Source organism: Bombina bombina, chromosome 1 (assembly GCF_027579735.1).
Source record: "Bombina bombina isolate aBomBom1 chromosome 1, aBomBom1.pri, whole genome shotgun sequence".
Taxonomy (NCBI): Eukaryota; Metazoa; Chordata; class Amphibia; order Anura; family Bombinatoridae; genus Bombina; species Bombina bombina.
In genome coordinates, this window is record NC_069499.1 from 303566501 (window position 1) to 303593405 (window position 26905).

General features: G+C 36.3%; 2 protein-coding genes across 2 annotated transcripts in view; one reads left to right on the forward strand and one right to left on the reverse strand.

The window, feature by feature from the left end:
• EAF2 (ELL associated factor 2) overlaps positions 1–17908 on the reverse strand; it is a 42296-nt gene extending 24388 nt beyond the window's left edge. The window contains exons 1-3 of the mRNA XM_053698078.1: positions 17580–17908; positions 14024–14118; positions 7411–7547 (exon numbers count right to left, since the gene is read on the reverse strand). Of these exons, the coding sequence (XP_053554053.1) occupies positions 7411–7547; positions 14024–14118; positions 17580–17682 (335 nt within the window). The 5' untranslated portion in view covers positions 17683–17908. The remainder of the gene's footprint in view (positions 1–7410; positions 7548–14023; positions 14119–17579) is intronic.
• An 89-nt stretch (positions 17909–17997) lies between these two features.
• Positions 17998–26905, forward strand: part of IQCB1 (IQ motif containing B1) — a 322033-nt gene continuing 313125 nt past the window's right edge. The window contains exon 1 of the mRNA XM_053698079.1: positions 17998–18126. The gene's annotated coding sequence lies outside the window, so the exon portion shown is untranslated. The remainder of the gene's footprint in view (positions 18127–26905) is intronic.

Consider the following 26905-nt stretch of genomic DNA (forward strand, 5'->3'; position numbering starts at 1 on the left):
AAAATATTTTTTGGTATTCTCGCTTCTTGATATTTCCAAACCCCCTGTGCTGTCAGAGATCCCCAACCTGAAAGACTCGCATCTGTTGTGATCACAAAGAGGCCCCTAGAACAATACGATTGTGATCTAACCACCAATTCAGAGATGGTCGAACATTGCAACTTAAGGATGTTAATTGTGATATCCTCGTATAATCACTGCACCATTGGTTCAGCATACAAAGCTGGAGAGGTCTCCTATGAAAACGAGCAAAGGGGATTGCGTCCGATGCTGCAGTCATGAGACTTAAAACTTCCATGCACATAGCTACTGAAGGGAATGACTGAGACTTAAGGTTCTGACAGGCTGCAACCAATTTCAAACGTCTCTTGTCGGTTAGGGACAAAGTCATGGACACTGAATCTATCGGGAAACCTAAAAAGGTTACCCTTGTCTGAGGAATCAAAGAACTTTTTGGTAAATTGATCCTCCAACCATGTTTTTGAAGAAACACTAGTTGATTCATGTGAGATTCTACAGAACGTAAAGACTGAGCAAGTACCAAGATATTGTCCAAATAAGGAAACACCGCAATACCCCGCTCTCCGATTACAGAGAGTAGGGCACGAGAACCTTTGAAAAGATTCTTGGAGCTGTCGCTAGACCAAAGGGAAGAGCAACAAATTGGTAATGTTTGTCTAGAAAAGAGAATCTCAGGAACTGATAGCGATCTGGATGAATCGGATTATGAAGATATGCATCCTGTAAGTCTATTGTGGACATATAATGCCCTTGCTGAACAAAAGGCAGAATAGTCCTTATAGTCACCATCTTGAAAGTTGGTACTCGATCGATTCAAAATTTTTAGATCCAAAACTGGTCTGAATGAATTTTCTTTCTTTGGGACAATGAATAGATTTGAATAAAACCCCAGACCTGGTCCTGAAACTGAACTGGCATGATTACCCCTGATAACTCCAGATCTAAAACACACTTCAGAAAAGCCTGAGCCTTTACTGGGTTTGCAGGGATGCATGAGAGAAAAAAAAAAAAAAAAAGAAAAATCTTCTCACAGGCAGTCTTACTCTGAATCCTATTCAGTACCCCTGAGAGACAATATTCTGAATCCATTGATTTTGGATCGAATTGATCCAAATAGCTTTGAAAAATCTTAATTTGCCCCCTACCAGCTGAGCTGGAATGAGGGCCACACCTTCATGCGGACTTGGGGGCTGGCTTTGATTTATTCCAATTTGAAGAAGGCTTCCAATTGGAAAAAAAGATTCCTTGGAGGAGGGATTAGATTTCTGTTCCTTATTTTGTCGAAAGGAACAAAAATGGTTAGTAGCTTTAGATTTACCCTTAGGTCTTTTATCCTAAGGCAAAAAAAATCTCTTCCCCCCAGTGACAGTTGAAATTATTGAATCCAACTGAGAACCAAATAACTTATTACCTTGGAAAGAAAGAGATAGCAATCTGTACTTAGAAGTCATGTCAGCATTCCAAGATTTAAGCCACGAAGCTCTTCTAGCTAAAATAGCTAAAGACATAGATTTAACATCAATTTTGATGATAGCAAAAATGGCATCACAAATAAAATTATTAGCATGTTGAATCAAGTTAACAATGCTAGACAAATCAAGATCCAATACTTGTTGCGCTAAAGTTTCCAACCAAAAAGTTGAAGCAGCTGCAACATTAGCCAAAGAAATTGCAGGCCTGAGAAGATGACCTGAATATAAATAGACTTTCCTTAGATAAGATTCAAGTTTCCTATCTAAAGGATCTTTAAAAGAAGAAGTACTATCTTCCGTAGGAATAGTAGTACGTTTAGCAAGAGTAGAGAGAGCCCCATCAACTTCGGGGATTTTTTCCCAAAACTCTAAAGAAACTGCTGGCAAAGGATACAATTTTTTTTAAACCTTGAAGAAGGAATAAAAGTACCAGGCCTATTCCATGCCTTAGAAATCATATCAGAATTAGCATCAGGAACTGGAAAAACCTCGGGAATAACCACAGGAGGTTTATAAACAGAATTTAAAAGTTTACTAGTTTTAATATCAAGAGGACTAGTTTCCTCCATATCCAAAGTAATCAACACTTCTTTTAACAAAGAACGAATATACTCCATTTTAAATATGAAGATTTGTCAGTGTCAATATCTGAGGCAGGATCTTCTGAACCAGATAGATCCCCATCAGAGAAGGATAATTCAGCATGTTGCCAGTCATTTGAAATTTCATCAACTTTATGAGGTTTTAAAAGACCTTTTAAGTTTATTAGAAGGCGGGATGGCAGACAAAGCCTTCTGAATGGAATAAAAAATAAACTATTTTAAATTTACAGATATATCTTGTGCATTAGATGTTGAGGGAACAGCAACAGGTAATTAACTACTATTGATGGATACATTCTCTGCATGTGAAAGTTTATCATGACAACTATTACAAACCACAACAGGAGATAAAACCTCCACAAGTTTACAACAAATGCACTTAGCTTTGGTAGAATTGTTATCAGGCAGCAGGGTTCCAACAGCGATTTCTGAGACAGGATCAGATTGAGAAATCTTGCAAATGTAAGAGAAAAAAAAACCCCACAACATAAAGCAAAATTATCAAATTTCCTTATATGGCAGTTTCAGGAATGGGAAAAAATGCAAACAGCATAGCCCTCTGATAGAGAAAAAAAGGCAAGAGGCATATAGGAATGGGGTCTTAACTAATGAAAATATTTGACGCCAAGCATGACGCACAAACAGAAAAATCTTTTTTTGGCGCCAAAAACGACGCAACCTTGTGAAGGACTCGGCGTCTACTAAGAAGCCGGAAATGACGAATTTGCGTCAACGAACGTAACTTTGCACCAAAAAAAAAATCTCACGCCAAGAATGACGCAATAAACTTTGGCATTTTGCGCCCTTGTGAGCCTAATTCTGCCTGCAAATTTAAAAGACAGTCAATTTGAAAAAGAGACTAAACCCCAGGTAAGAAATACATTTTCCTAAAAAAAGCATTTCCCAGATATGAAACTGCAAAAGGAAATATACTGAAAACCTGAATCATAAAGTGCCAAACCATAGCTGAGAGTGTCTTAAGTAATGAAAACATACTTACTAAAAGACCCATCCACATATAGCAGATAGTCAAACCAGTACTGAAACGGTTATCAGTAGAGGTAATGGAATATGAGAGCATATCATCGATCTGAAAAGGGAGGTAGGAGATGAATCTCTACGACCGATAACAGAGAACCTATGAAATAGATCCCCCGTGAGGAAAACCATTGCATTCAATAGGCGATACTCCCTGCACATCCCTCTGACATTCACTGTACTCTGAGAAGCGCATATCAACGTAGAAATCTTAGCACAAAAAACTTCAACACCTCCATAGGAGGCAAAGTTTGTAAAACTGAATTGTGGGTGTGGTGAGGGGTGTATTTATAAGCATTTAGAGGTTTGGGAAACTTTGCCCCTCCTGGTAGGATTGAATATCCCATACGTCACTAGCTCATGGACTCTTGCCAATTACATGAAAGAAAATTAGAATTACGCCGACCACTTAGGGTTATACATCTAGTATAGAGGACAGAAAGAGCCCTTTCCCTGGAAAAAAAAAAAAATATTCGGCCAGACTAGGTCCAGCTAAAGTCCTGCCCAAAAAGGCCAAAGACAGAGGAATAGATCTGGATGTAACATCTGCCAACCAAGATTTTAGTTACAGAGCTCTGCGAGCTAAAATCGCAAGGCTAGAATTCTGGCTAAAAATTCTATATTATAGAGAGTCAAGTAGGGAACTCTAAATCATACATTTCATTATAACACAGGAAATGATGATGATACCTAAAAACATACATGATAATTAAGTCCCTGAACATAACTTTTTTTTTAAAAAAAAAGTATGCATTTAATACATGACAGACAATTAAAATTCCTTCATTTTTAAAATATAAAATATTTAACCTCTGAATCTATAATGTATTCATAGACCATACTATGAAATAAAAACAAATGACTTGCGGGCACTTAGATTGCCGTCCTCAAGAAATCCTGGATTGTTCTGCACCCAGAGATTTGAACTCACAACTTTGTGCTTCCAAGTCAGACATGCTAACCGCTGGCTACAGCAGAAGGAGTTCCACAGTGTGAAAATCTCCTAAAATGAATATTAAAAGCACAAAATACACGGAAAGAAATGAAAATGTAACCGACTAGCCACCCGATGGTAGAAAATATCATTAAGGTACAGGAGAATGGTATCTTTTCTCATACCTAGTGTAACATTTTATTACACATTTCCATTAATCCTGAGGTAGAAAGGTTCCCTTTCAAGTAGAAAGTTTGTACCGGATACTTCAGTTTCAGCCATATCGGGACCAAATAACTTGCCCTTATAAAGGCAAAAAAAAGAAAATAGGATTTGGATGTAACATCCGCAGAACAAGACTAGAACTGCAAGGCTAGAATCTCTTAAATAATTAGTCAGCTTTAGAGCCTTGCTCCTATCCTGGATCTCCTTTATAGTATACTCCTCTGAACTCAGAGCAGACAAGGAGAGACTCCATTCCCATCCAAATGATCCTTAAAGTGAATGTAAATTTTGATGCTAAAGTGCCCTTTTTTTAAAAAAAAAATTGATTAAAAAAAGGGGCACTTTAATTCATCAAAAATTAAATTTCACTCGTGTTGTGAAAAAAACCGTAGCTTTTAATCTTGACAGCAGCTCCAGCTTCCTCCGCCCGTCGCAAAGCCTCTTCCTGGGTCTAAAATGAGGAATCCGGCTTCCTCCAATCACAGCGTTGAATCAGACACTGATTTCCCCCCCGGGGGGAGCCGTGATTGGAGGATGCCCTATCCATCATTTCTGACATCAGAAATGGCTTGCGACGACCGGAAGCAAGCTGGAGCTGCTGTCAAGTTTAAAAAGGCAAGTATTTTTTCACAACACGAGTGAAATGTAAATTTTGATGAATTAAAGTGCCCCTGTTTTTAATCGAATTTTTAAAAACCGGTCACTTTAGCATCAAAATTTACATTCACTTTAAAGTGACTGTAAATTTTTACCAATTAAACATATTAATACGCGACCATTATTAACCTAAATTGCCACTTTTTTTTTTTAAATTAGGTTATTCCAATATGTAATAAAATTATAATTTACTTCCAGAGCATTACCGCGCCTTTCTCCTCACCCCGGCTTTACCTCCTGTTAATATTCTTATACCGGTGAAAGAGCTGTACCTGCCCTCACCACGTCAGAGCACCGACAGGTCATTCTTCACACTTAGCTATGCACATGCGTTTCGGCGATATAGCAACATCAGGCAAGGAAAAAAGTGCTAGTGCATAGCTCTTGAAGGGCGTTTACATTTTTTTTATTTTGGAACCAATGACACAAACTAAACCTAAACTAATACCCCTATAAAAATAAAAAATCCCTGCCAAAATAAAAAACACCCCCTAATCTAATACTAAACTACAAATATGCAGGGCATTGCCCTAAGTTAAACAGCTATTTTACCTAAAAAAAACCCCCACCAATTACCCCCTAACAGTAAAAACCCCCACCCAACCAACCCCCAAAAATAAAAATAAACAAATTTAAAGGGACAGTCTACACCAGAATTTTTATTGTTTTAAAAGATAGATCATCCCTTTATTACCCATTTCCCAGTTGTGCATAACCAACTCAGTTATAATAATATACTTTTAACCTCTGTGATTATCTTGTATCTAAGCCTCTGCAAACTTCCCCTTTTTTCAGTTCTTTTGACAGACTTGCAGTCTAGCCAATCAGTGCCTGCTCCCAGATTACTTCACGTGCACGAGCACAGTGTTATCTATATGAAATATGTGAACTAACACCCTCTAGTGGTGAAAAACTGTTAAAATGCAATCTGAAAGAGGTGGGCTTCAAGGTCTAAGAAATTAGCACATGAACCTCCTAGGTTAAGCTTTCAACTAAGAATACCAAGAAAACAAAGCAAAATTGGTGATAAAAGTAAATTGGAAAATTGTTTAAAAATACATGCTCTATCTGAATCATGAAAGTTTATTTTGGCCTAGACTGTCCCTTTAAAAAAACCCTAAGCTATTCATTGCCCCTAAAGGGGCATTTGTATGGGCATTAAGCTCTTTTACGCATTCAAATTAGGGTAACTTACATTCCTATTGGTTGAAATCAGCCAATAGGATTTGAGCTACTGAAATCCTATTGGCTGTTCAAATCAGCCAATAAGATTTCAGTAGCTCATCCTATTGGTCAATTTCAAAATTTGAGCCAATAGGAATGCAAGGTACCCCAATATAAATGGAATACCTTGCAATCAATCTTCAGTGTGCGGTGAATGATTGCATTAAGGAGCCTCCACGCTTCTGAGGACCGCCGCTGAAAATCCGTGCATCAGGGAAGCCAGCTCCGCATGAAGATAGAGCTGCCTGGAAGATCTTCTCCGCCGGACTTCAGGAACAGCGAATACCTATTTGGGGCTTTTTTTTTTTTTTTTTTTTTTTTTTAAAGATTAGGGTTTTTGGGGCTGTAAAAGAGCTTAATGCTATAGGTAGGTTTTTTTTTTTGTTTGTTTTTTTTACATGTAAAAGAGCTGTTTAACTTAGGACAATGCCCTACAAAAAGGCCCTTTTAAGGGCTATTTGTAGTTTAGATTAGGGGGTGTTTTTTTATTTGGGGTGGGGCTTTTTATTTTCATAGGGATTAGGTTTAATTTGCTATGTAATTTTAGATTTTTTTGTAATTTAATGTTAGGTTTTATTTTTAACTTAATGTTAGGATTTTTTGTATTAATTGTAACTTAGTATTTTTTTATTTTATGTAATTGGGGTAAATTTAGGGGGCTTAGTAATTTGGTTATTTGCGTTGTGGGCGGTTTAGGAGTTGATAGGTTAATTAGGTTTATTGCGATGTGGGGGGTTGGCGGTTTAGGGGTCGATAGGTTAATTAGGTTTATGGATTCTGGGAAGGTATCACTGATATTTGGGGTTTTAGTGCAGATATGCATTTATCGATACATACATGGTAATGATATGACATTGATCATAAGATATGGTATTTTAAAGATACATGTTTATTGTTATTATATGCATTATGAGGAAGTGTTATATATCAAATATGTGATATATACATATTGTTTATGGTACGATAGCCAAAGTACCGCACAACGTGTATATACTCGTCCATTTGGGTTAAGCGTTATTTTAGATTTATATCCTTGTGGGGTGACTTCAGGCAGGTCAAACCAAAAGTTTGAGGACCACTCTTCGCCAAATTGAATGCTGAACCATTTCAGTACATCAGTTGTATATAAATCAATATAACCCCCCCCCCCCCACCCCTTCCAACACTACAAGCCGTAAAGATGCACTTAGGAAACAAACAAACTTCTAATACTATATGATTATGGTAAATACAATACCTTGTCTTTTTCACAGTAATATTGCTGCTTAACTTCTCCAAACGACACTCTCCTGTATCATGGTTAACAATTAGAATGCATTCCTTCAAATAAGGTCTTTTAGAGCCTTTAAAAACTGTGACCGGAGTAGTTGATCCCTGCAACATTATAGATTAAATTTTAAGTAAGCAACCTAGAACAAGGCTTGCTACATTCAAGGCAAATAAACATGCATACAAAATATGCAACATAGTGTAACTCTGTAACCACTTGAAATAAAATAGTTCTGCTTGTTTAACAAATGATTACTCACATTTGTTGGAGCTTATGACCAAGCTCAGGGAAATGCGCACTCCCACTTTATACTGGTGGGAAAACAGTACTCTCAGGCAAATCTCTTAAAACGAATATTTATTAAAATACATAAAAAGCGTCACAAATGCCCTCAAAACACCTATTACAAAGGGTAAATGAGCAATAATAAATGTAAGATTACTCAAAAGAGCTGATGCAAGTCCTGGATGGAGATGGATGGAAAAGCAGAACCTTAACCGCTAAATCCACCACCTCACAATACCAGTAGAGAACGCTCCTCCGCCAGGTGTACAGGCAGATGTAAAGACGCACAAGAGAGTCAATTCCGACGTACGTTTCACTGGATCAGCTTTTTCAAGGAATAAAGTGCGCATGTCCGTCAGTCCTTTTAAACCTCTAATTGATGACAAACCGGAAATATGAAGCCATTTACTCCATCTTGAAAATGGGCAACGAGTTTGAAATACAGCCATAATAACAGTTTCTGCCATTGAATTAGATCTCTTTCATGTTATCGATCAACATAAATCTTTGTACATATATGTATAATGGTTAAGGCAAAACAACAATTGCATTAATAGGTTTACACAAAAATATATATATATATATATATATATATATATATATATATATATATATCTTAGTGTTGCTAGAAAACGTAAATGGGAACGCTAATATAGCGCTCAACAAGATAGTAATGTTTTTCTTCTACTTTTTACTTCCTAGTGATTATATCATAAATAAATGGCTTGACTACCCCCAAACATTATCTTGGAATTTATATGTTCAAACTTCAAGTATTTTCTTTGAACTTATACAATATATAATATATATGTTCAGACAAATCTTGTTACTCCAGACAAAATCTGTTGCTTCACACCCATATTATATACCAACGTATATGTGCTTATTTTGTTCTCTATATTTGGACAATGTCATCACATGTCTCTTCTGTATAGAGCCAGGTGATTACACAGTGTGGTCAGTCCCCTCCTACATATACTAATTGGGAGGTTTTTTTTTTTTTTTTTTTGGTTTTTTTTTTTATCTATGCGTTTACTATTTGTACTCAAAACCACTGACAAATGCATTTTTTTTATCATATAAAGATAATATATCTATGGTATGATCCACAATTTACTTGCCGATGTTCAACCTTTATGTGAATACACTGCTAAATTTGTAATTATTTTTATGCAACTAAATATCTATTGCCCTCTCTTATACATATAATATATTATTCATAATTGTTAAACCTTTCTTTTGGATGTCCTGACACATCTATATATGTGTCATTATGACTAAATAAGGATTATGATACTGTTCACAGGGAATAACTTTCACAGAAAGTGATGGATTTCAAAATCTTTATTTAGTCCATTAGGTATAAAGCTGTCCATAATGTGTATCCACTTCATCTCTAACTGACCCAGACTGTTCTGAATATCACCTCCCCTCTTCTAATACCTAAAAATTCCAGATCACATATTTCTATTATGTTTTCTATCAAAGTGTGCAGATACAGTATGATTCGGATATCCCTTCTCAATATTATAAATGTTTGTTTAATCTAGTCTTTAAAAGTCTGGAGGTATGTCCTATGTAGATCAAATTACACGAACAGCGTAACAAATAGATAACATTTTTACTGTTACAAGTGATAAATTGGTTAATGTCATACTCTCTTTATCTGCTGAATAAAATTTATTACATAATTTAGGAATTTTTTTTCATCAATTTGCATGCATTACAAAACTGACATCTTCTGATTCCCATTTGGGACAGTAGCAGCCAGTTCTTAATGGCTTTATTATTTAATTCCTTAATACCATGGGAAAGTTGTAATTTTAAATTTGGAACTTTCCTGAACATTACATTTGGGCCATCCCCCAAAAACTCAGCTAAACTAGAGTCCCTCGAGAGAATACCCCAATGTTTCTGAATAATCTTCCTCAATTCACTACTTTGTGTACTATGTTGAAAAATCAACCTTTTGGCTAGATTATGTGTTCCTTCCATACTATTTTTCTCCTTAGTTTTATATTTTAATAGATCAGCCCTATCCATATTTGTTACCTCTTCAATTTTTTCTTCTAAAAATATATTAGAATAGTTTTTTTCCAAAAAACGTTCTTTTAGAATTAGTGATTGAGCCCTATATACCTCTTTGTCTTTACAATTACGCCTTAAACGGACAAATTGACCTTTTGGTACATTCTTTAGCCAATGCTTTTGGTGGCAACTGTCAAGGCTAATATAATTATTGACATCTATACTTTTAATATAATTTTTCAAATTCAACATATCGTTCTCAATATAAATTTCAAGGTCCAAGAATTCTACCTTGGTTGTACTATAACTCCAAGTGAGGGCTACTTTAAATTAATTAGTTTTTAGATGTTCCATAAATTCTAAAAGCTGACTCTCACTCCCTGACCAGATAAGAAAGAGGTCATCTACGTAGCGGTGATAGGACACCAGATATTGTGACGCTTTTTATGTATTTTAATAAATATTCATTTTAAGAGATTTGCCTGAGAGTACTGTTTTCCCACCAGTATAAAGTGGGAGTGCGCATTTCCCCGAGCTTGGTCATAAGCTCCAACAAATGTGAGTAATCACTCGTTAAACAAGCAGAACCATTTTATTTCAAGTGGTTACAGAGTTACACTATGTTGCATATTTTGTTTCCTTTTCCTTGAGGACACACGGAGGATCGCAGAGGAGTGAGGAGACTTATCCCAAAAGAATAAACATATCCTTACATATGAACTTTTAATTTATGGTTCACCTTTTTATTTGATTATCACATTTATTTCACTTATATTTTTTATTGTGATATTTGGTATATTTATTGTAAACATGCATACAAAGCAAGAACGCAGAGCCAGTTAAACCCTGAATACAACTGCATAATGATTTAGTCTACAAAGAGAAATTAGATAAAATGTGACTAAGCATTTATATACACAATTTTAAAATTATTCAATACATTGGGCACCCTATTTGTAATGTAGCACAGAGATATCAATCGTACTGGAAAGGGGCCAGGGCATCTTATTTTGAAGAAGTGTGACATGTATGTTGTTATTTTATTGCTAGGTAAAATTATTTTGAAGATTTTTTTTTAAATAAATTTCTTCTTCCTAAGCTGAAATCCTATCTAAAAAGACAGCATTGAACTAATTACAATACTAGAAGCTATGATTTGGGATTGTAATTGGATGTTAGAGAGACAGACAAAATTTCATGAGTGTATGGCGTTAATCAAGCTCTAAAAATACAAGATAACAAAAGGAGCGCTCAAAAGGCTAAAATGTAACTGTATTGGATACAAAAAACGCTAAAGGAACTGATGGATGTATCAGTTGGCAAACGCAGAAGATTAACCACAAAAGCCAAACACTAGTACAATCCTAACAATCCTAGCTAAGCACCAATAAAATTTCTAATAAAAATCTCAAATAAGTAATAAGGGCAAACAATAATTGGGAAACAATTCATGTATCTAATATATTGACCATAAAATATATTTTCATTTAAATTACATAAACATTTAATAAAATAGAAGCTTAAGGTCGACCTTGCAACAATAAATAATAAAAGTAGAATTAACAAAATATTGACAAAAAAAAAAAAAAAAAAAAAAAATATCAAATGAATAAAAATGGATAACAAATAGAACTCTGTATAAAGTGTCCGTGAATTGATAAACAGTCCTCAAAAGCAAAAAGTGGAAATACAAAGTCCTTAAAGTCTTTTTGAATCCTTGGTTAATGGAAGCTTTTAATCCGTGTAAACGATAAACTCCTGGTGACAAAAGAGAATCTTCTTAGGGCAGTATAAAAGCCATATATTACATAAACACTCTGTACTCACAGTATCAGATAGCTGTATTCTGCGAAAATATTGCACAATATATCGCCGTTATATTCCTTTTGTAGTCCAGAATTGTCTCTACATGTAAACAAACAATTCAAGAGCAGGAAATATATTATAACTCTATTGCTTAGATAAGTGTGTTATATATCATATTGGTGTGCAATATATCAAGCAATGTGGCTAAACCGCAATCCTGGAGCGGACGCCACAATATGGCTGCTAGCTGAATAACCCCTGAACTGACCGGCTAATATACAATCAGCCCGGACAGTCAGAGGTGCCGTAGCCAAACTTCAGGAGCGCCGTGAAGCAGTGGCAAAGTAGCTCTATGCGGAAGATAAAATACACTCCGTGGTGGAGTTTAACATAGAGCTCCTGAATTTTGGCTACGGCACCTCTGACTGTCCGGGCTGATTGTATATTAGCCGGTCAGTTCAGGGGTTATTCAGCTAGCAGACGTATTGTGGTGTCCGCTCCAGGATTGCGGTTTAGCCACATTGTTTGATATATTGCACACCAGTATGATATATAACACACTTATCTAAGCAATAGAGTTCTAATAAATTTCCTGCTTTTGAATTGTTTATTTACATGTGGAGACAATTGTGGACTACAAAAGGAATATAACGGCAATATATTGTGCAATATCTTCGCAGAATACATAGATAAAGTTGATGTTAGGATCAGCACTCCTGGGTCATCCCCTCCATATGTAACACTGCAGGATTTGCAGGAAATAGGTGCTCAAACCTTCACAGACCCCCAACCAAGATCTGAAGGAATCAAATAGGACAAAAAGATGAAGGTAGCACTCTTAGCAACAGGAAAACACCTTTAATAGGAGCGCTCCCCTGCGCTCCTTTTAAAGGTGTTTTCCTGTTGCTAAGAGTGCTACCTTCATCTTTTTGTCCTATTCGCAGAATACAGCCATCTGATACTGTGAGTACAGAGCGTTTATGTAATATACGGCTTTTATACTGCCCTAAGAAGATTCTCTTGTCACCAGGAGTTTATCGTTTACACGGATTAAAAGCTTAAATTAACCAAGGATTCAAAAAGACTTTTTAAGGACTTTGTATTTCCACTTTTTGCTTTTGAGGACCGTTTATCAATTCACGGACACTTTATACAGAGTTCTATTTGTTATCCATTTAATATATTTTTATTGTCAATATTTTGTGAATTCTACTGCTATTATTTATTGTTGAAAGGTCAACCTTAAGCTTCTATTTTATTAAATGTTTATGTATTTTAAATGAAAATATATTTTATGGTCAATATATTAGATACATAAATTGTTGTTTCCCCAATTGTTTGCCCTTATTACTTACCGTATTTGAGATTTTTTTAGAAATGTTATTGGTGCTTAGCTTTTGTGGTTAATCTTCTGCGTTTGCCAACTGATACATCCATCAGTTCCTTTAGCGTTTTTTGCACTTTATATTGTTAAACTATCCAATAGTTACATTTTAGCCTTTTGAGCATTCCTTTTGTTATCTTGTATTTTTAGAGCTTATCTTTTAGAAGTTGAGACCTCTATTACATTAGTAGTTTGTGTAGCAGTTTTATTTTGGCGCGGTTAATCAAGCTCTGCTTTCCCTTTTTGGATCAAGTCTCTTTACATTACAGATTTTAAACTTGACCTTGCAAGTATTACACCTTGAAACAGGACTACTCGGTACAGAAAACCAAGCTGTACTAGCTGGACTTTAGGTGGAGATTGATTATTAACTACAACCTGTTTGTGTAAGGTAAACAAAGAATTCAACTAAAAAAAAAAAATCTAAATATCTCACGTTATTACTAGTGAGGTGGTTTAACGAATGATCTCTGGAACATGGAAAGAAAATGTTCCTGCACCTAAAGTTTAATTTCTTAATACACCATAGCAGCCTATTCTATCATTTCTCTAAGTCCATAGAAGGTCATGTAAAATTACCATGGGTATGCGTTTAATGTGCAAAAGAGTTAAACATATAAAGCATTGCTCGAGAGCCACAGAGCACTGTTGGTCCAGAGGAAAAGACTAACAAACAATAACCCAATCAGCAGCGCTAGTTGCACAGCTGCATCGTGCTAATAGCACTGATAATTGGGTCATTGGAGGCTACTTGAAACTCAAGAAATAAATCCAAATTCCACATTGTACAATCATGCAGTAAAAATATAAACTATACATTTTAAATGTAAACTACAAATGGTGAGTTTTCGGTCACTTTATGTAACAGGGTATCTTTCTCAGTGTTTCAATTCAGGTCATACGTTTCACATATTTTGGCAATTAAAGTAAAGGGGCTGACAAGCAGGTTAAGACAAGGTTTCTAACGTGTCCTTTCTCTGGTAGACAATTGTCCTTGAGGACACATCTGTATGTGTAAAATAAGCTTGAAAAAAGTACAAGCATGTAGATTTTAAAGGCCTAAAAACAGGAACTTACCTCAAGATTTGGCAGTGTGATTGTCACCTGTTCTCCTTTCCCAACTTCAAGATCACCCTCACAAGATGTATCAATGGATGCTGGTTTGAAGTCATCTAGAGAAACAAAATTGCATTTAATATAAAATTCTGATTACACTACTGTACTACTGTGTATAGAAGAGTGTTTAAATGATATAAAAACTACCTTTAGGTTTAATGTATAAGCTGTAAATATTGCCTAAATGACAAGCAGTTTGGATAAAGGATTTGCACGTATGTAAAGTTTATATACTGTATTAAGATGTATTTACTAATTAGGTTTCCCCCTCCCTCAACTTTCCTATATATTTCCTTTCCATTATAAGCTTCAGAGCCTCTCTAACTGCAGCTCACTTTGTAAAAAAAAAAATGCATCTACCCCCGTTAGTGCTCAAGGGCAGGGCACTCTTCTCCTTTTACTTATGTTTGTCAATGCAAGTGTAGTAATGTACAGTCCTACATAATGTCTCATTGCAAGTTTTTTTTTTTATTATATTGTACCTTTGTATAGCGCTGCGTAAAATGTTGCCGATATAGATTATATATACATACACACACACACACACACTTCCTTCACTAAACTTCATTTAGGCATTTTATCTTTAAATTTGACTTTTTTTGTCTGCCGTCATAAGGAAAAAGCGAAGTATTTAAAAAATAAAAAAGCTTTAAAATGTAAGTTAAATGTATGAAAGTGCCCCTGTTTTTATGAGTATTTTTAAAAAAACAGGCAGTTTCTCAAACTTTAAGGAAAGTATTTTCATATTGTAGCTAGATTTTTTGGTTACTGCTAAGTTATTAAAAAAATTACTTAAAGGGACACTGAACACAAATGTTTTATTTCGCGATTCAGATAGAGCATTTAATTTTAAGCAACTTTCTAATTTACTCCTATTATCAATTTTTCTTCGTTCTCTTGCTATCTTTATTTGGAAAAGGCATCCAAGCTTTTTTTTTGGTTCAGAACTCTGGATAGCACTTTTTTATTGGTGGATAAATGTATCCAGCAATCAGCAAGGACAACCCAGGTTGTTCACCAAAAATGGGCAAGCATCTAAACTTACATTCTTGCATTTCAAATAAAGATACCAAGAGAATGAAGAAAATTTGATAATAGGAGTAAATTAGAAAGTTGCTTAAAATGTCATGCATTATATGAATCACGAAATATAAAAAATATGGTTCAGTGTCCCTTTAAGTTTAATTTTTTTGGCAAAAATCAAACTGTGTGTAAAGTATTTTGTTTAACACGCCTCTAAATACAAATGTAGTTATTAATAGTTGCCTCTACAAGGTATTCTTGATGTCACACATACTTTCCTTCAAATAAACACACACACACACACACACAACATTGTCAGCTTAGCTTTGAAAAAATAAAGTGTAAAAATGTAAGAAATTGCTGCATCTACTCCTATGTTATACCTATATTATCAGTTTGCAGTATTTTTTATATCACGACATAATGTAGTGCTTCGGTGCCAGTGGCATTAGATTTTACATATATCTATCTCACTTGTTAATAGCTACCATGTACCATTATTTATTCTAAAATAGTAAACAGTAGATAAAGAAAAGCATCTGTACATAAGTATTTAACTTATTTTTCTTTGGCTTAATACTAGTCTAGAGTTAATTTATAGCATTTGAAAAAGCTCTCTCCATTGTACAATTTACCCAGCTTTCTAGAAATCTCTGGCTCATTTACAACAATTACAAACCAGACGCTCTGAAACTGAAAAAACATGTAACTACGACACAGGGACCACAATCAAATTATGACTCAAAACTAAGCATAACTTCTTCAAACAAGGTTTTCAGTTTTGCAGTAAAACATTTATGCAAATATGCCCTTGCTCTGCAAATAAAACAAATTGAATAGGACTCCATTATTGTCTCCATAACAGGATTTTACATGTAACATAGCTGACAATGTAGAGGTATCTGTAGTATTGGAGCGGTAGAGCCCATATTTAGTAACGTTAAAGTCAAATAGAATGAAGTTATTTTCAGGACAGTCAGCTATGCATTAGTTTCAAAATTAGCCAAGCAGAAACCTATAGCAGACAGCTGTTTCCTTGGTCAAGTAACTAATGCGGCAGTTCAGGTGCAGTGAGTACATAAAACATCTAAAGTGAAGTTTCGAAATGTAGTAACATTACCAGGAGTAAGAATCTGCTACTTTGTCTATACCAATTACAAGTATGAGTTATGTGACATCAATCATTTGATATGATGTATTCTTTCAGCAAAACTAACATCAAAGTCTAAACAGAAAAGTTGAAGTAATCAACCACAGCGAATTATACTTTCCCCTCATGTATAATTCCTAAAATAAATGGTACAAACATTGAGACTGCAGAATGTGCATTTTGCTTCCAAGAATAAAAAATGTTAAAATAAAAACGTATTGACTAATTAACGATCTCCAGAACAAAAAAGTATAAGTGCAGAACAATATGCAGATATGATTTCGCCAAAAGTAACCAGACAGTAGCAACTTATCTTGTCCCCCATGACATCACTACCTTACCCAGTGTGCTCCACAGAATCTTGCCAGCCGGGTGGCATTATGAAGTTGAGTGGGGGCTGTGTAATAATTTCTAATATATCATTTTCAGCTATACAAAGCACAAATGTATTGCATAATTTAACAAAATGTATTTAAATGTGTGCAATAAAAAAAAGTGTTTTAATATCAGCTAACTTTACGTTAAAGGGACATTTTTTTCTTTCATGATTCAGATAGAGCATCTAATTTTAAGCAACTTTCTAATTTACTCCAATTATCAATTTTTCTTCGTTCTTTTGCTATCTTTATTTGAAAACCATGAATGTAAATCTTAGCAGCCAGCCCATTTTAGGTTTAGCTTCATGGATAGCGCTTGCTTATTGGAGGCTGACATTTACTCACGAATAAACAAACATAACCAAGGATCTCAATCAAAAATGGGCCGGCTCCTATGCACCACATTCCTGCTTTTTAAATAAAGATAGCAATTGAACAAAGAAAAATTGGTAATAGGAGTAAATTAGAAAGTTACATGCTCTATGTGAATCATTAAAGAAAAAAAATTGCGTTAAGTGTCCCTTTAATGTTGCCTAAAAAGGTCCTGGGGAGAACTGGACCAGTCAGGGTACCCGTCACAATGGCCAGTTGTACCATGTTTGACAAATCTCCCACTACATAAAGACATCTTAAACTTTCAGCAACACACTATAATCTCAACCAAGCTGTACAAGAGCAGCTTTCATTAAACGTGTACACGTACGTAAGCGAACATACGGTTGCCACCTTTCAGTAGGATTTTACAATTCTCCACACTCGCTACAAAAATTATTGTAGAATGACTTTGCACTGTCTATTTCATAAAGAATTCACATTCTCTCTAGCTTCTGGATAATGAGAACACTTCGTGTGACTATCTACAACACAAGCACCAACAGCCCGTCAACTACCGAGACTTCACTTTGCCATGACAGCGCTGCCATTCCCTAAGTGCTCCCAGCATAGGCCCCATCACCCCGAGCCTCACATCGAATGGTGTGAAACCCGCTACGCGGCTGCTTCTCAAAACTCTCCCCAAGCTTCAGGACTCTTTCTTTCGTGTCAAACAGTGGGCAGGCCGCGCCATTCATCCTGCCAGCCTAAGGCAAGCAGATCGGAATCGCCACAGTCTGCTTGCCAGCATTTGTCCAAGGCCAGCCGGCGACACTATGCTTGTGAACCAATCACATAAAAGGAGATAAAACAGGTGAAAACGTTCATTGGTCACGCTTCACAAAGCGCCGTTTGATTAGTTAATGTTTAGTGAAGTCACTAATTTCCCAGCCCCTCGTTGCTGGGAGGAAGACGTTGATGTTCTCGTTCTACTTGTAAACACGCCCCTTTATCGCTTCACTTTTACGTCACTACACTGGGATATCCCAACGTGCATTGCGTTCAGGCTTAGGTAGTGGATAAAGCATGACTGCTTGGAGTTGGCATCGGTTGCTAGGCAACCTGCGGCCTACAGCATCAGATATTGTGGGTCCTCGGAGTGTGCTTTGATGAGACGCAGTCGTGATCTCGCTGTTTTTATGGTGGGTTTGTAGTTTATTTCCGCGCTGTGGCATACTTGGTTGTCCAAAGTGTTAAAACTTTTGGTTAACGTTGTTACGATTAGTGTGAGGAAATATCACTTAAAAAAATCCCCTTTATGTATATGGAAGAGAAGCAAGACAGGAAACCCAAAAACGTACTTTCATGATTTGGCTAGAACAGTTTTCTAATTTACTTCAATTATAAAATTGGCTTCATTCTCTTGTTATCCTTGTTAAGGAACTTCATGGCACTACTGGCAGCTAGCTGAACACATCTAGTTAGCCAATCACAAGAGCCAAAAGTAGCAGGCACGAATCAGCAGCTAACTCCCACAAGTGTAGGATATGTGCGTATTATTTTCAACAAGAGATATATAAGAGAACAAAGCACATTTGAACATAGTAGTGAATTTAAAAGTATCTTAAAATTACATGCTTTGAATTCTGCAAGTTTTAATTTTGATTTTCCTATCCCCAAAAGCATAACCATATTGTAAGTTTTTCCTATATGCACATAGATACAGAGATTTTTTTTTAATGATATATAAAGAAAAAATATCAATCAGTACTGCACTTTGCCAGTATTATTTTACATCTGTATATGCTGAGCAACTTAAATCTTTAATATTCTGTGATAAACCTATGTTTTTGTTTTGTTTTTAACTTTTTTTGTAAGGTATGTTTGTGTATTTTACTGTAAAACCAGTAATAACTTGTTCTAGAGGCATTTTTTCTAATAGAAGTATATTGCAAAAATGCTTCTATTTATTTATTATTTTGCAGTTTACTCATTTCAGTTTTGACCACTGTATCCATTTTAAGCAGGATTTTAAAAATAAAATTCACTTTTTAGAATGAAAAGCTTAATTACACTCTTGTAAAAGTTCAGAGCTGAACTTATTGAAAGTGCCAAAGGGATTACTATCTTTGTTCTATATGGACATTAAACTTAACCATGAATTCCACATAAAAATGTTTAAAGGGACACTGAACCCACATTTTTCTTTCATGATTCAGATAGAGCATGCAAATTTAAACAACTTTGTAATTTACTCGTATTATCAATTTTTCTTCGTTCTCTTGCTTTCTTTATTTGAAAAAGAAGGCATCTAAGCTATTTTTTGGTTCAGAACCATGGAAAGCACTTGTTTATTGGTGGGTGAATTTATCCACCAATCAGCAAGAACAACACAGTGTGTTCACCAAAAATGGGCCGGCATCTAAACTTACATTCTTGCATTTCAAATAAAGATACCAAGAGAATGAAGAAAATTTGATAATAGGAGTAAATTAGAAAGTTGCTTAAAATTGCATGCTCTATCTGAATCACAAAAGAAAAAATTTGGGTTCAGTGTCCCTTTAACCCCTTAATGACCGGACCATTTTTCAATTTTCTTACCCTTAATGACAATGGCTATTTTTACATTTCTGTGGTGTTTGTGTTCAGCTGTAATTTTCCTCTTCTCATTTACTGTACCCACACATATTATATACCGTTTTTCTCGCCATTAAATGGACTTTCTAAAGATACCATTATTTTCATTATATCTTATAATTTACTATAAAATTTTTTATAAAATATGAGGAAAAAATGGAAAAAACACACTTTTTCTAACTTTGACCCCCAAAATCTGTTACACATCTACAACCACTAAAAAACACCCATGCTAAATAGTTTCTAAATTTTGTCCTGAGTTTAGAAATACCCAATGTTTACATGTTCTTTGCTTTTTTTGTAAGTTATAGGGCCATAAATAGCACTTCACTATTTCCAAACCACTTTTTTTTTCAAAATTAGCGCTAGTTACATTGGAACACTGATATCTGTAAGGAATACCTGAATATCCATTGACATGTATATATTTTTTTTTAGAACACATCCCAAAGTATTGATCTAGGCCCATTTTGGTATATTTCATGCCACTGTTTCACCGCCAAATGCGATCAAATTAAAAAAAATGTTCACTTTTTCACACATTTTGTCACAAACTTTAGGTTTCCCACTGAAATTATTTACAAACAGCTTCTGCAATTATGGCACAAATGGTTGTAAATGCTTCTCTGGGATCGCCTTTGTTCAGAAATAGCAGACTTATATGGCTTTGGGGTTGCTTTTTGGTAATTAGAAGGCCGCTAAATGCCGCTGCGCACCACACGTGTTTTATGCCCAGCAGTGAAGGGGTTAATTAGGGAGCATGTAGGGAGCTTGTAGGGTTAATTTTAGCTTTAGTTTAGTGTAGTAGACAACTCCAAGTATTGATCTAGGCCAATTTTGGTATATTTCATGCCACCATTTCACCGCCAAATGCGAGCAAATAAAAAAAACCTTTAAATTTTTCACAATTTTAGGTTTCTCACTGAAATTATTTACAAACAGTTTGTGCAATTATGGCACAAATGGTTGTAAAAGCTTCTCTGGGATCCCCTTTGTTCAGAAATAGCAGACATATATGGCTTTGGCGTTGCTTTTTGTTAATTAGAAGGCCGCTAAATGCTGCTGCGCACAACACGTGAATTATGCCCAGCAGTGAAGGAGTTAATTAGGTAGCTTGTAGGGCGCTGGCAGGGTTAATTTTAGCTTTAGTGTAGAGATCAGCCTCCCACCTGACACATCCCACCCCCTGATCCCTCCCAAACAGCTCTCTTCCCTCCCCCACCCCACAATTGTCCCCGCCATCTTAAGTACTGGCAGAAAGTCTGCCAGTACTAAATAAAAGGAGTTTTTTTTATTTTATTTTTTAAAAAAATGTATTCTGCTGTAATGGAGCCCTGCCTTAGCCCCCAACCTCCCTGATCCCCCACCAAACAGCTCTATAACCCTCCCTGCTACTTAATTGCTGCCATCTTGGGTACTGGCAGCTGTCTGCCAGTACCCAATTTGCCCCCAAAAATATTTATAAATTTTGCCCCCAAAAATATTTATAAACTTTTCTGTAGTGTAGCAGCCCCCCCTCAATACCCCCAACCCCCCCCCAGATCCTTTTATATATATATATATATATATATTTTTTTTATGTTTTGAACTTTTTTTTTTTTCATTGGTGTCAGTGGCTAATATGCGCGCGCGCGCCCGCACGCTGCCGCCTCTTTGCTTCCCTTCCCCCCGGAACACTGCACCATTGATACCGGTGCAGAGAGGGCCACAGAGTGGTTCTCTCTGCATCGGAGGCTTGTTAAAAGGTATTGCAGGATGCCTCCATATCGAGGCATCACTGCAATACCCTGAGAGCTGCTGGAAGCAATTGCGATCGCTTCCAGCACTCTCTTAAACAACTGACGTACCAGGTACGTCCATTGTCACTAACTGCTAGTTTTTGCAGGACGTACCTGGTACGTCAGTTGTCATTAAGGGGTTAATAGTGCATCATTTAAAAAAAAAAAAAAAAAAAAAAATTTGCAATACACTTGTATTATTACTTTTGCCTGCTTTTCCTGTAACCCTGCAGTGTTTCTACTCTAACTAGAGAGGTGAAAGCGCATTCTGTGAAATGCAGAACCCTGACATTACTACATGCTGCAAAGTGATTGGTTGATATGTGTAGGAACTTGTTTATATTTGTTCTTAATTGGCAACAGCAAAGGAAGTAAGATTAAAGTAAAGGTCCATTTTGATGAATTAGTGCCCGGTTTTTAATAAACCTATTATAAAACAAGGGTATTTTAATTCATCAAAATTGACATTTCACTGTTTTCTTCAAAAACTTACCTTTTAATCCTAGCAGCCGCTCCAGCACTTCCTCCGCCCGTCGCAAGCCGTCTTTGCGGGTCCAAAATTATGAATCCGGCTTCCTCTAATTACAGCGTTGCATCAGCCCAAGATTCCCCCGGGGGGAGCTCTGATTGGAGGAAACCTGATTCGTCATTTTTGACGTCTGCAGAGGCTTCCGATAGGCGGGGGAATCGCTGGAGCGGCATTCAGGATTAAAAGGTAAGTTTTTTTGAAGAAAACAGTGAAATGTCAATTTTGATGAATTAAAATGCCCTTGTTTTTAATAGGTTTATTAAAAAACGGGCATTAATTCATCAAAATGGACCTTCACTTTAACAACTATCAAGGGCTTTTCAGGGATTGTACCTTGTGCCAGCAAAACAATACGTATTTTACTAGGCCTGTGCTTTCAGATAATTTGTTATGATATGAATGCGGAAGAACATAGCCACTTACAGCATTCAACTCTTTTCAGAACCGCATTTATTCTTGTGATCTTATTGTGATTTGCTTTTACAAGAATAAATGTGGCTCCGAAAAGTGATGGATGCCGTGAGTGGCCACATTCTTTCGTATTCGGATCATAAAGAATAATCCCAATGCACAGGCCTATATTTTACTAACAAAATGTCAGTTCTAAAACATTTATTTCTTTCCAATGGCATGGAGAGTCCACAAATCCATTCAATTACTAGTGGAAATTCAACTCCTGGACACCAGGTGGAGGCAAAAAACGCCCCAGCAAAGCTTTAAGTATCCTCCCACTACCCACATTCCCCAGTCATTCTTTGCCTGTGTAATATTGTAGGTGATGTGCGAAGGTGTCTGAAGAAATCAATTTATGCTGTGTCCATGTAGTTCTCTTTAGTAAGAGTAATGGTGGCAGTGAGGATTCTGTCACACCTGTTTGCTTTCCCTGCCCTACAGGGGATCCACAGGTAAGTGCATTTACCTTCTAGGTGAGAAGGATGCAGCACTTAGGGGTTCCATGTTTTTTTTTTTTTTTAAAAAGGGATACTTAGAGAACAAGGTGGATCCTTATGGGACTGAATATCCCTTTTTAAAGGTTGGGGATTTATTGGGCAGCAGTTCAGGGCACTGTTCTGTCATGTGAGGGCTTTTTTGATTTTGGCTATAGGGATTTGTTTGCACAATTTTACCTTTTATTTCGTTTGGTTAATATCTCATTAAGAAAATTGTTGGACCGTACCTTACTTTTGAATTTGCGATCATGTGACTGCTCTGTTACTTCCTGAGTGCTGAACAGTTTGTTTCTAGCTGGCTGTTTGGAAGCCGGATTTTTAAGGAGACAGGCCAGATTTTCTAGCATTAGATCGTTTTTCCTGCCTGTCGCTTCTCTCTGATGTTTGCAGCTTTCTAGGATCTGCAGTTTAAACAGGATTTATCTGCTGGTGTGGATTGGATTCCTGGTTACCGGTTGGGTGAGTCTCTCTAGCATGGCTGGGGTGTAGAGGTGCCGGATTTAATAATTATTTATGTTTGGAAACTTTATTCTAATTGTTTATATTGAAATTAGAGTATAAGGGAAATAAAGGGCTATTTTATTTACTATGGATGCTGATCCCAAGCTTTCTCTTTCATTTTGTAAATGTCTTTATTGTGCAGATTCTCAGGTTATACCTCCTGTGCAATTTTGTTCCCCTTTGCCTTAATAAAATTTTATTATATAAGGATAAGGATTCCTTATCTGGGCCTTCGTTTTCTCAGGATAATGCTGTTCAGGGGTTGTCTCGGCCTTCCTCTAACATGTCCCAGTCTTTGACAGATTCAAATGCAGTGCCCTGCGGTTCCTCTGTCAGTTTCTGGGAGTGTTTGCCTAAAGATTTTGCTGCACAGTTGACTTCTGCAGTTTCTGCAGCCCTAAGTGCTTTACCTAGTTCTGGTAAAAGGAAGAGGAAATCTAAGAACATTTCTATGGGTTCTGATTCAGCCAAAACTGATATGGTTAGTCTTTTACAGTTATCTAGCGAGCATCATTCCTCTGCAGCTTCTGAAGGCGAGATCTCTGATTCAGAATCTGCAGTTCCTAGTGCAGTAGATTCTGAGGAGGTTAATTTTATATTTAAACTGGAGCATCTCTGTTTACTTTTGAAGGAGGTTTTAGCTACTTTGGATGACTCTGAAACAGTTGCAGAGGTCCCTAAGAGGGCTAATAAACTGAATAGAGTTTTTGATGTCAAACCTAAATCTGTGGAGGTTTTTCCTGTTCCAGATCGCATTTCTAACATTATATCTCCGGAATGGGAGAAGCCAGGTGTTCCTCTTAACCTGTCTCCTGTGTTTAAAAAGATGTTTCCTGTGGCTGATTCAGTGCAAGATCTGTGGTGCACTGTTCCTAGAGTAGAGGGCGCTATATATACCTTAGCAAAGAGAACTACTATTCCTCTTGAGGATAGTTACTCTTTTTGAGACCCTATGGATAAGAAACTGGAAGGATATTTAAGAAAGATGTTTCTTCATCAGGGTTTGCAGGGGCATCCAGTTGCTAGTATTGCAAAATTTGCTGGCGCAGCCTCTTATTGGTGTGACTTATTGTCTGATCTAATTTCAGAGGAGACTACTATAGAGGAGATCCAGGATAGGATCAAGGCTCTAAAGCTGGCTAATACTTTTATTTGCAATGCCAGTATGCAAGTTCTTAGGCTGGGAGCCAAGATTTCAAGTTCTGCAATACTAGCCCTCAGAGCCCTTTGGTTAAAGTCTTGGTCCGTGGTTGTGACTTCCAAATCCAAACTTCTGTCTCTACCTTTTAAGGGTAAGACTTTTCTTTCATGTAATTAGCAAGAGTCCATGAGCTAGTGACGTATGGGATATACATTCCTACCAGGAGGGGCAAAGTTTCCCAAACCTTAAAATGCCTATAAATACACCCCTCACCACACCCACAATTCAGTTTTTACAAACTTTGCCTCCGATGGAGGTGGTGAAGTAAGTTTGTGCTAGATTCTACGTTGATATGCGCTCCGCAGCAAGTTGGAGCCCGGTTTTCCTCTCAGCGTGCAGTGAATGTCAGAGGGATGTGAGGAGAGTATTGCCTATTTGAATGCAGTGATCTCCTTCTACGGGGTCTATTTCATAGGTTCTCTGTTATCGGTCGTAGAGATTCATCTCTTACCTCCCTTTTCAGATCGACGATATACTCTTATATATACCATTACCTCTGCTGATTCTCGTTTCAGTACTGGTTTGGCTTTCTACAAACATGTAGATGAGTGTCCTGGGGTAAGTAAATCTTATTTTCTGTGACACTCTAAGCTATGGTTGGGCACTTTGTTTATAAAGTTCTAAATATATGTATTCAAACATTTATTTGCCTTGACTCAGAATGTTCAACTTTCCTTATTTTTCAGACAGTTAGTTTCATATTTGGGATAATGCATTTGAATTAATCATTTTTTCTTACCTTCAAAAATTTGACTCTTTTTTTCCCTGTGGGCTGTTAGGCTCGCGGGGGCTGAAAATGCTTCATTTTATTGCATCATTCTTGGCGCGGACTTTTTTGGCGCAAAAATTCTTTTCCGTTTCCGGCGTCATACGTGTCGCCGGAAGTTGCGTCATTTTTTGACGTTATTTTGCGCCAAAAGTGTCGGCGTTCCGGATGTGGCGTCATTTTTGGCGCCGAAAGCATTTAGGTGCCAAATAATGTGGGCGTCTTATTTGGCGCTAAAAAATAAGGGCGTCGCTTTTGTCTCCACATTATTTAAGTCTTATTTTTTCATTGCTTCTGGTTGCTAGAAGCTTGTTCTTTGGCATTTTTTCCCATTCCTGAAACTGTCATTTAAGGAATTTGATCAATTTTGCTTTATATGTTGTTTTTTCTCTTACATATTGCAAGATGTCTCACGTTGCATCTGAGTCAGAAGATACTACAGGAAAATCGCTGTCTAGTGCTGGAGCTACCAAGCTAAGTGTATCTGCTTTAATTTTTGGTATCTGTTTCTCCAGCTGTTGTTTGTATTGCATGTCATGACAAACTTATTAATGCAGATAAAATTTCCTTTAGTACTGTTACATTACCTGTTGCTGTTACGTCAACATCTAATTTTCAGAGTGTTCCTGATAAACATAAGAGATTTTATTTTTTAAATCCATTAAGAAGGCTATGTCTGTTATTTCTCCTTCTAGTTTACATAAAAGTCTTTTAAAACTTCTCTTTTTTCAGATGAATTTTTAAATGAACATCATCATTCTGATACTGATAATGGTTCTTCTGGTTCAGAGGTTTCTGTCTCAGAGGTTGATGCTGATAAATCTTTGTATTTGTTCAAGATGGAATTTATTCGTTCTTTATTTTAAGAAGTATTAATTGCATTAGAAATAGAGGATTCTGGTCCTCTTGATACTAAATCTAAACGTTTAAATAAGGTTTTTAAATCTCCTGTAGTTATTCCAGAAGTGCTTAATCTCCCTGTTGCTATTTCTGAAGTAATTTCCAGGGAATGGAATAATTTGGGTAATTCTTTTACTCCTTCTAAACGTTTAAGCAATTATATCCTGTGCCATCTGACAGATTAGAGTTTTTTTGGGACAAAATCCCTAAGGTTATGGGACTGTCTCTACTCCTGCTAAATGTGTTACTATTCCTACGGCAGATAGTACTTCATTTAAGGATCCTTTAGATAGGAAAATTGAATCCTTTCTAAGAAAAGCTTACTTATGTTCAGGTAATCTTCTTAGACCTGCTATATTTTTAGCGGATGTTGCTGCAGCTTCAACTTTTTGGTTAGAAGCTTTAGCGCAACAAGTAACAGATCATAATTTTATAGCATTATTATTCTATAACATGCTAATAATTTTATTAGTGATACCATCTTTTGATATCATTAGAGTTGATGTCAGGTATATGTCTCTAGCTATTTTAGCTAGAAAAGCTTTATGGATTAAACTTGGAATGCTGATATGTCTTCTAAGTCAACTTTGCTTTCCCTTTCTTTCCAGGGTAATAAATTATTATCTCAACTGTTTCTGGAAGGAAGGGAATTTTTTTACCAAAGGATAAAAATCTAAGGTAAATTTAGGTCTAATAATCATTTTCGTTCCTTTCCTCAC